A 9,263-nucleotide genomic window follows, 5' to 3' on the forward strand; every position below is an offset into this window, starting at 1 on the left:
GGGGGGGGGGGGGGGGGGGGGGGGGGGGTGTACGCACGCGAAACTCAAAGTCTTTTGCGGTGGGCGTGATGATGGTGACCTCCTGGGCGGTCGATGCGTTGTGCATCGCCTTGGGCCCCGGCGTCGCGTAGGACACGCTGCCGACGAGGACGTTCTGGCAGACGGTGCGGGACTGGGCCGGGGACGGGCATCAGGCGAGGCGGATCGAGAAGACCGGCGGGAACTCACGATGGCACACAAGACGTAGCCTTTGCATGGGTCCTTGTGCCGCATGCGGAGGTATGCGAGGACCGCGGCTTGGTCTTGGGTGATGGTGGAGTAGTGGATGCCGCGCACCTGGGCAAACTCGTCGGGGTGCACGAGCTCGAGCGAGGGCCTCCCTATGAGCTCGCGGGGCTCAAAACCTGGAACGGCATCTCAAAAGGTTTGGCAGCGCGGAGCGGCAGGTGGGCGCACCTAGCAAGTCGTGGACGGATGCTGAGCAGTACAGCCACTTTGCCTAGTGTTTCCAGAGTCTTCAGCAGGCCGTTCGGATGGAGAAGGACTCGGGCTCTTACATCCTCGGTAAAGTCGACGATGCCGACTGGGTTGTTGGTGAGCACGGTCGCAGACGAGGGGGGCAAGCGGAGACGTACTGAAAGACACGCTTGGGCTGTGGTCCATGGTGCAGAGCCGGGGGCGGAGGGCAACAACAGCCTGGCCTTTAAGAACGAGACGTGGGAGAGCGCGCCGAAGAGAGGACGGGAATTGCCCGTTTGGAAGGCTTCCTTATCTGCTGAAGACGTGTAGAGCGTGTTCCTGGTGGACGCCGTCGGCTGTCGCGAGCTTGGCAGGCAGTCCAGTTGCTCTCCAAGGGTCGCTGCGAACACCGCCGTCGCTAGACCGAGGCGACGCGCATGCGCCCACCGCCAGGAGCGTCGTCGCGCTGGGCGCACTGGAGGGCCGCCGCGCCGCCTCGCAGCAGCTCTCGCAGCACGCAACATGAACGGCACCAGGACGACTGGGGGGGCATCCGACACCCAGGGCTGGGGCAGCGGGCGATCCACGCGATCAAATCCGAGTGTTATGCTCGAGATCCAAGCCACAGCCGGATCTCATCGATGTCGACGTCGCCTCCCGAACCGAGATCTTGGGCGACAAACGCCGCAAATCGCACACGGCGAGTCCGTGTCGTGACTCGTCTCGTCTATGACCTAGTTTATCGCGCGCACCGGTACTCGCTGCACCGTGCAATGGTGGTCGCCCATTTACCCCAGGTTGGCAACCGCGAGCCAACGGCCAACTCAAGCTCTGCCTCGAGTCCAACCCATGTGCTCTGCCCCACACCAATTTTAGGCCTCTGCAGTTCGGTGTGCCGCTCCTGCCGCCGTGCGCAGCCGAGGTCTCCCACAGCAGACACGGACGCAGGTATCTGGCTTGGCGTTGGCGCTACGACTCGAAACTTTTGCAGTCCGCCACGTCCCCACCCGCGCGCATCGGGCGATTGACAAACAGCAACAGCATGTCCAGGTTGCATGGCAAAAGGATTCACAGAGACCAAGCACGGTGCCAGACGTACACGGCTCTCGCACTCCGTGTTCGGGTACAGGCCGCCTATCTATGCACAAGGTGCAGCCTGCGGTGTGGTCGCCTCCGCTATCTCTGGCGTTGCGACCCCCGAAGCTTGCAGACCCTCCGCTTCCGTCGGCACACCCTCTGCCTCCTTCGCTTCTTGCACCCCTGCGTACGCTGCGGGCGGCAGCAGCACCGCAAACGTCAGGTAGCTCGTGTGGCCACGGACCTCAGGGAACGCCTTCGACACACTGATCTTCCTCTCCTCCACCGCCTCCGTCGCCTCCTCGCTCCCCACCACCAGCACCGCGGCAGGCGCGGGCGTGTCCGTCGCGGCGCTGTCCTCCCCCTCCTCCGTCCTCGCGCGCTTCCCGCCCGTCTCATCACCATCGCCATCACCATCGCCGGCGGCAGCAGCCTCCACGTCCTCGTGCTTGCGCTTGGCGGCACGCTGCCGGTGCGCGTGCGCGATCTGGCCGAGGCGCTTCTCCTCGCGGCGCGCCTCGGCCCTCTTGAGCTGCGCCGCGACGTCCGCGACGGACGGCGGCGCGGGCGGCGCGTCGACCTGCTGCGGCCGCAGGAGCGTCTCGTACATCGTGATCTCCGTGAAGCCTGCCTCGTTGAGCGCGCTCACCGTCCGCAGGACCTGCTCCATGCACGGGCTGAAGCAGCAGATCCGCGTCGTCCGCTCTTTCTGCAACGGGGCGCGTCAGTGGGGGAGTGTGAGGGCGATCGGGCCGCGCGTGGTACGACTTACTCGCAGTGCCTTTTTTGCGTGTTGGATGGCTTCCCATGGGGCGGGAAGGTCAAGGAATACTAGCCCGTGATCGGTCACAAAGGCCGAGCTGGGATTGGTGTTGCAGAAGGACTAACCTGCATCTACCATATCTTCTACCGTAAAACCGTCCTTGCATACGTTACGGTGGGTCAGGGTCACGACCTTGTCCATGCCATGTCGTGTAAACTCTTCTCTACATCGGATGAGCGGGTGAGCTATAGTCACTACGTTTCCCATATTCGAGAGGAAAGAGAAAGAGCGTTAGACGCCCGCGAGATATCGCCGGTTTTCGCTTGCGCTTTACTTGATATTTGCGTAAAGATGACCAGATAGCTGGCATAAGCCATTTGACTCAATTCGCCTCTCCGTCGGGGGCAGAATAGGAAAGCACCTCGACACACCTTGCCTTGTTTGCCCGTGCCTCATGGAATTCGTACGACCATAGGTGCCCTGTCGGACCAATCGTCCGTGCAGTAGAGTGAGAAAACGACCCGCTGCCGGTGCCTGTAAACACGTAAGCGACCTTGTCCAAGCCCAGAGTAAGCAAGCACATGCACTTGGAGAATCAAGTGGTCAGACTGCAGAAATGAAGGAGGCATGTCAGACGCGTGTCCTGATGGTAGTCCGACACGGACCGGCCCCGTCGGCAATGGAAAGTCAATGGGACAACCACAGGCCTGCGTCAGTCCAAGACTGTATCGCGATATCGTCTTCGACGCCACAAGTCCTCGGCCCTGGCGGAGGGGCGGCCACAAGAAAGACGGGGGCGCAAACGCGAGGCACGGCTGCTGCTCACCTGCTTCGATGACCCTGCTCCCCGGCCGAATGTCGAGCCACGACGTCACGAACGCGATGTCGGCGAGGTACAGGATCTGGGTGCGGTGCGGGAGCGCGAGCGTCCAGAGCTCGGGCGTGGGCCGCAGGACGTGCACGAAGCCCTTGCCGTTGCGCGAGCCGACCTTGGAGCCGTACGGCACCCCGACGAGGTCCGCGTGCCGGTACACGCCGAAGCGGCTGTTCAGCTCCTTGCCCGCGCACACGACGAGCGGCTGCACGAGGTCCCTCGTCTGCGCGCGCGCGCGCGTGGGTCAGCGTGGGGGTTCGTACGGAGCAGCAGGCGAGAGACAGGACGTGGACACGCACGAGCCAGACGATCACGAGGTCGCCGTCGGCGATTTCGCGCGCGGTTGACCACATTTTGGGCTTCCTGCCTGCGAGTTTTGTCCTGGGCGAGGCTGGCAGCGGAGATTGAGAGAGTCTGCAGGAGAGACTGGTGCGAGTGAGGATAGAGCACGATAATCGAGATCAAAGTGCTTTCGGTCGTTGCCGAAAGTCTTATCTTATCTAATGCACTCTGCCGTCTCTTGGCGCTTAGATCAAGTTCGCTATCCCTTTCCACCATCCGCACTAGTCTGCACCTCCGCGGGCCTCTGATTCGGCCAGCAAACACTAGTGTCAGGTTTGTGAACTTCATGGCTGATGGTGACATCTGCCGAGTATGTTGTCATTAGTGCTTTATGGTTGCTGGCAGCGTACAAATACTTCGCAGGTCTTCTGTTCCTCCAAGAGTTCTTGGTCCCCGAACCCCGCCAAGGCCCAGGGTCCTTGACTACGGGCCATGCTCATTTGGTGCCACAAGATACCTGGTGAGTGCCTCTAGCCGCATTAAGCATCTTCAGACCGACATATCATGTGCCTTTAGTTAACGCGCAGGATATTCCGGTCGCAACCATACCGCGTCCCTTTCTCGTTCATTTGACCCGTCCGCCCAGGGACCCCTACATCTTATCGTAAATGCGTGCCAAATGAAGTTCCGGATGCATGATTGCGACTTCCTGGTATCGCACGACACACGTGTGTTGTGCGTGTTTGCAAAGGGTTCTGGTCATGGGTGCAAGAGCTCATCTTCCTGCAAGGTGGGATCGGCGACGGAATCTGAATAGCGCGATGCATATATGCGCTTTCCGAGAACGATTACCGATGTCGCTGTAAGGATTTACCACACTGTCCGTGCCCTCTACAGCTCTCTCGATGCTGACGAGGCATATCAGGGTATAACAAAACCACGGGATATCTACGAAGGGAAGCACTGTCTCTTGGCTGTTAGAACGTATCTCTGCAATGAGGACCTGCCAGCAAAACGTCAGTCCACGAGCCGGCGGCGTGTTCGATGTCTGACACACTATTCTCACCACAGAGTCGGCACAAGCTGACGCGGACTTCCTGCCTTCATTTCCGTTCTCAAGCTCCGAGACGAATCTCCGCAACAAGCCGACCCTTCGATCTGTTTCCTCAGTAGATATCGCGCAGCGTGCGTGGTGGGCTGATATTAACACCATCGATGCAGCTCACTCCCTCGGCCGCCCTTCGATCTACTTCCCCTTAGGCTCCTGTTAGGCCCCCAAGGTGGGTCGTCAACCGATTGCTCTCAGGAGCTCAAAATATTAACAGCTCTGCAATCGTCAGCTCTGCAATCATCAGCACATTTTGCGCCATGTACGCGAGTTATATGCACCCTTCCGGCCCTCCATCCCCGTCGACTAGTAGAAATCGTTCGAGCCAGCGGCATCCGCAGTATGGCGCGGCGTTCCCGACTATGGAGTTCGATGTCGAGGCCGCTACGAGGCAAATTCGCGACGCGCGTCGGACACGAGCCATGTCTGGCTTCGGGCTACCTCCGGAACGAGCCACCTCTCCGTTCAGATCATCTGCTACCCCCATCGTTACGGTGCGCCAGGTGCCCGTGGACAGAGCTAATTCTCCACTTGAAGCACGCGAGGGGGTCGCTTTCCCTCCCCCTTCCTTCAATCTGCCTGCAGAACAGGCCGCTCCTCCGTCACAGCCCGAAGATCCTGCAGAAGACTTTCTCTTCGGAAAACATCTTGCTCCCATGTTCGAAGAGCCCGAGGACGAGTCTGCCTCTTCTGCAGGTCCACCTGCTTCCCATAACGACTCACTCCCCTCACCCGGTTTGCGCACCGAGACTTATGTCGATGACCGCGCGGGTGAACATACCTCTCCATTTAATGCGCCGGCGAGATCGCCCACGGGATCGTTCACCATCTCACCATTCTCTTTGTTCCCCGGCCAATCATCTACTGCCTTCGTCGAAGGACACAATATCAACCCTTCTCAGTTCGGCCTGCGTAACGAACGGCGGCCGTCATTTTCTTCAAATCACGCGGCTTCCTCCGGCTTCCACCAGTCTCGCTTCGCCAACCAAAGCTCTTTCGTCGGTGGCTCCTCGTCAAGTTACCATGCCCAGTCTTCCTTCTCTTCTTCCCAGCCATCCTCCCCCAAAAGGTTACGATTCATACTCTCCTCTCTCGTTCATGGCCAATCAGATGCCGTCTCTTGGGCTATGGCGGTATCTCCAAGATCCTTCGGCCCAGTCGCGGAATGTTGGGTACAATATTCGTGCCATTCCTCGCGGCCTGCAAGTTATCTTCGGTCTTAACTGCCACTGTTCTCAACATGCGCAGAACGCCCCCAGGAGCACTACATCCGGCGACGGCGGGTCATCTGCTGTGGAACAGGGCAGGTCCTCTTACGGCGCCCAGTCTCTGGAGGGGGTTTGGAAACTCGTAAACTTCATGGACGGCCAGAGCACTTCCACACCAGTCGAGTCATTCAAGCAGTTTCCCAAAGGATTCCTTTTCTCCATCTCTCCCCCTGGCTCCAAGGCCCCGGACCCTCCACTCCAACGCAAGTTCCGTGGCACCGGCGCCATCACGAACGAGCTCGCAGACACGCCATGTGCCTCACTTGGCGTAGCCGGGCTCCTGGGCGAACTCAACAGGGTCCTCGGCACTTGCTACGAGCTCGAAGAGGACATCTCCGCCCTTCTCCGTGGCTACGTCAAAGACGGTTCCATGGACTTCGGCAGGGCGTACGGCGAGCTGCGCCGAGGATGGTTCTGCGACGTGGGTAATCTGAAGAGTCGTCTGGAGAGTGGGAAGCGCCAAGATGAGGAGATCAGGCAAAAAGCTATCGACCGGAAACGCGGGCTCATCGTTAACCCCCGTATCCCGCCGCGCCGAGTTTGGGACCTCTACAGCAACCGAGTCCTCCCCTTCTGGGTCCTGCTCTCGACCGACGTCCCGCGGAACCTCTGGGCGGTATCTCACGCCTGGGTGGAGCTCAAGCAGAGACTGCTCGTCAAGACACGCATCAACTGTAGCGATTGGCCTGTTCCTATCCCCGACGACGTTGACCTCGAGCAGGTGCGCGTCGAGCTGCTCAACTTGGGCGCCGAATACGTCTGGCTCGATGTTTTGTGCTTGCGTCAGAAGATCCGCGGTGACGGAGAGTCCGAGAGTCCCTTGAGTGCACAGGAGACCAGGCTTGAGCAGCTACGGGAAGAGGAATGGAAGCTCGACGTCCCGACGATTGGCCATGTGTATAGGTGCAAGCCGTCGCAGGTCGTCATCACGTATTTCAGCGGTCTAGGCAGGCCATTCTCCGTGTGCAACACGACCTTGGAGGAGCCACGTGCCTGGCTCAATAGGGTCTGGACGATGCAGGAGACGACCCCCAACTGGCTCCTCGGTGGGCTGACGTTACAACCATTCGACGATCGCGATCAGACCATCTCCGATGTCCTGTCGAAGTTCCACACGCGCATGTGCGGGCTGCTCAGCTCTCTTTCCTCCGAGATCCCAGACATCCTCGCACTGGTCACATACCTGCTGAGCCGCAAGGGGACCCACGATATCGACTTCATCGGTGCGCTCGGCTATCTCTTGAAGTGCCCAGCCATCCCGATCTATGACGAGGACCAGTCCGTCGAGGACGCTTGGGACCTGCTCCTTCAGCAGCTCCACCCGAAACATCTTACCGACCTTCTCGTCATGTATCCTGACGCCGGCCAAGGGGAGCAACGAAAGTGGAGGCCGTCGTGGCGTCAGCTCAAGGAGTTCTGTCCCCCACGCACACTTCCAGTCAGCTATTCGCAGCGCGACCTCCTCCAGTGCATCCCCCAGATCTCATCGAGCCGTGGGCCCGCATACTCGAATTATGCGTACGTCATCCCACAGTGCTTCCTCGTCAACATGTCCGAGGGCCAGGTGGCCATGCATGTCCCCATTGGCCGTCTTGGCGCGAAGGGCAGGCCTTCCGAGAACTTCCGCGTCGAGCCTCTCGGGCATCGGTACGACTCGTTCGAAGGGTACAGCGCCGTCGGGGTTGCTGACCTTGAGTACTGGGTGCTGGGCAAGATCCTGGAGCGGGGGGACTCGGAGATGACGTTCGAGAAGGTCGCTGTCTTCCGGATTCAAGACCCCAGGGAGAGGGAGCGACTGTGGCATCTGAACCCTGGGTACTCCGACACCAAGATATCTTATGTTTAAGTACGCTATTGGTGAGCGTGTTCCCTTTATCGCGCATCCTGAAAGTAATGACCTGAGGTAGCCCATAACAGATGATAATTCGATGTATATTTACGTAAAACCAGGCTTATTGTACGCTAGTAGTGTTTATGTCGCGTGCGCCCGTGTCCGACATGGAGACATGCAGAAGTAAGTCTGTAATCCATAATGCGATTAACAGCCATTTCCCGGCGTACGCGCTGTCGCCATGCGATCTTAGGTCTCGATTACGTGGGTATTCCCCGCTAGCATCGTGTCTTCCCGCCAGTTTCTGAAGATCGCTCGTTGTAACCGACAGCATCAAGGACGGTCCACACAAGCACGCCTGAAAGATTTCGAGTCATATATCATTCTGGGTAGTGATAGACACCGCCGAAAAGTCCACAGTACTATACATTTGCCTGTCGCATTACTGTTAGCTACAATACAGCCGGAACAACGATCACCAGTCGTACAAGCGGACTCGTAATCTTCAACAAAGCTTTCTGCATATCAAAATATCGGACCAGTTGCGCGCCATCCTTCAAGAGCGCGCAGAGAGGAGCATTCCTGCTTATTCTACAACCGCCATCAGTTTGGGAACGTCTGCAGAACGGTAATGATTGAGTGCTCACCGTACTCGCTCCTGATCAGAGATAGTGTATAGGAGTATCGGAGTAGCCGGGGTTCAGGTGCCAAAGTCGTTCCCTCTCCCTGGCATCCGGGATCCGGAAGGTAGAGATCTTCTCGAACTGGACATACTCCATGTTTTGATCGTGACCCGAGATCTTTCCCAGTACCCAGTACTCCAGATCCGCCATTCCGACTGCGGCGTAGTAAAGGCTGGGATCGAAAAGCGGGTTCGCTCCGGAGAACTCGACAAGGAAAGGCTGCGTCTTGTAGCTGTCGGTGGCAAATTGCGACTGAGAGGCTGGACCAAGGAGAACATGCATGTGTATGCGACCGTCTTCGATGGAAAACTCGCAGCTCTCGATGACGTATGCGTAGTTCCAGTAAACAACTCCAAGGTTGACCGAGGGATCGTGAGATATCGGGCTACAGTTGAGCAGCTCGCCTTCGGAATAGTTGATGACAGTGGTCTCCGAGGGTATCGTCTTCCCCAGCATGAGTTGAGACCACGAAGGGCACCATTTAGTTCCCGGAGCGTTGCCGACCACAGGGCAGTTGACAAGGAGGTCAGTCCGGTGTTTGTGCGACATCTGCTGCACGAGCTGGCCCCAACCGTCTTCGCAGCGCTGCTTCGTGTCGTAGATCGGTAGAGCGGGACACTTCAAGAGGAGTCCCAACGCGCTGACTTGGTCGATATGGTGAGTACCGCGCCGGCTTCGTAAGACTTTGGCTAAGGCAAACAAGTCTGGTGGGTCCCGCGCCAGCACCTGCAGCAGACTGCAAACCCCGTCGTGGAACTGTGTCGGCAAGTCCAAGTCCTCCTTCCGAACCATGAACTCCTCAGGCACCAGCCCTCCGAGGAGCCAGTTGGAGGTAGTCTCCTGCATCGTCCAGACTCGGTTGAGCCAGCTCCTTTCGTCGTTGAACATCTCCGCGGCTACGCAGAATGGCCTGCCGAG

General features: G+C 58.8%; 5 protein-coding genes across 5 annotated transcripts in view; 2 read left to right on the forward strand and 3 right to left on the reverse strand.

The window, feature by feature from the left end:
- PHACADRAFT_187070 (uncharacterized protein) overlaps positions 1-663 on the reverse strand; it is a gene marked incomplete at its 5' end in the record, with an annotated part of 3,009 nt that extends 2,346 nt beyond the window's left edge. Inside the window, 5 exons of the mRNA XM_007399382.1 lie at positions 38-172; positions 229-404; positions 457-499; positions 558-583; positions 636-663. Of these exons, the coding sequence (XP_007399444.1) occupies positions 38-172; positions 229-404; positions 457-499; positions 558-583; positions 636-663 (408 nt within the window). The remainder of the gene's footprint in view (positions 1-37; positions 173-228; positions 405-456; positions 500-557; positions 584-635) is intronic.
- Positions 664-1,397: 734 nt separating this feature from the next.
- Positions 1,398-3,586, reverse strand: PHACADRAFT_261888 (uncharacterized protein). Its single transcript, XM_007399383.1, has 6 exons — positions 3,473-3,586; positions 3,126-3,396; positions 2,731-2,833; positions 2,425-2,522; positions 2,309-2,367; positions 1,398-2,245 (listed from the first exon to the last, which is right to left on the reverse strand). Exons 1-6 carry the CDS (start codon positions 3,524-3,526, stop codon positions 1,598-1,600), a joined length of 1,233 nt encoding a protein of 410 aa, XP_007399445.1. The 5' UTR covers positions 3,527-3,586; the 3' UTR covers positions 1,398-1,597.
- Positions 3,587-3,743: 157 nt separating this feature from the next.
- PHACADRAFT_261889 (uncharacterized protein) lies at positions 3,744-3,990 on the forward strand. Its single transcript, XM_007399384.1, has one exon. The coding sequence runs from the start codon at positions 3,809-3,811 to the stop codon at positions 3,977-3,979; it is 171 nt and encodes a 56-aa protein (XP_007399446.1). The 5' UTR covers positions 3,744-3,808; the 3' UTR covers positions 3,980-3,990.
- A 1,645-nt stretch (positions 3,991-5,635) lies between these two features.
- PHACADRAFT_261891 (uncharacterized protein) lies at positions 5,636-7,860 on the forward strand. Its single transcript, XM_007399385.1, has 2 exons — positions 5,636-7,688; positions 7,739-7,860. Exon 1 carries the CDS (start codon positions 5,662-5,664, stop codon positions 7,675-7,677), a length of 2,016 nt encoding a protein of 671 aa, XP_007399447.1. The 5' UTR covers positions 5,636-5,661; the 3' UTR covers positions 7,678-7,688; positions 7,739-7,860.
- Positions 7,861-8,026: 166 nt separating this feature from the next.
- Positions 8,027-9,263, reverse strand: part of PHACADRAFT_261892 (uncharacterized protein) — a 4,959-nt gene continuing 3,722 nt past the window's right edge. The window contains exons 3-4 of the mRNA XM_007399386.1: positions 8,310-9,157; positions 8,027-8,253 (exon numbers count right to left, since the gene is read on the reverse strand). Of these exons, the coding sequence (XP_007399448.1) occupies positions 9,145-9,157 (13 nt within the window). The 3' untranslated portion in view covers positions 8,027-8,253; positions 8,310-9,144. The remainder of the gene's footprint in view (positions 8,254-8,309; positions 9,158-9,263) is intronic.

This window comes from Phanerochaete carnosa, assembly GCF_000300595.1.
Source record: "Phanerochaete carnosa HHB-10118-sp unplaced genomic scaffold PHACAscaffold_9, whole genome shotgun sequence".
Lineage (NCBI taxonomy): Eukaryota > Fungi > Basidiomycota > Agaricomycetes > Polyporales > Phanerochaetaceae > Phanerochaete > Phanerochaete carnosa.

Excerpts from the sequence above, each read along its gene's own strand:
- PHACADRAFT_261889 (XM_007399384.1), top strand. The coding sequence starts at position 3,809 with ATGGTGACATCTGCCGAGTATGTTGTCATTAGTGCTTTATGGTTGCTG.
- PHACADRAFT_261888 (XM_007399383.1), bottom strand. The coding sequence starts at position 3,526 with ATGTGGTCAACCGCGCGCGAAATCGCCGACGGCGACCTCGTGATCGTC. Across the intron at positions 2,368-2,424 it reads AGAAGATATGGTAGATGCAG|TATTCCTTGACCTTCCCGCC; the intron begins GTTAGTCCTTCT and ends ATCACGGGCTAG. Across the intron at positions 2,246-2,308 it reads ACGCAAAAAAGGCACTGCGA|AAAGAGCGGACGACGCGGAT; the intron begins GTAAGTCGTACC and ends GCCCCGTTGCAG.
- PHACADRAFT_261891 (XM_007399385.1), top strand. The coding sequence starts at position 5,662 with ATGGCCAATCAGATGCCGTCTCTTGGGCTATGGCGGTATCTCCAAGAT.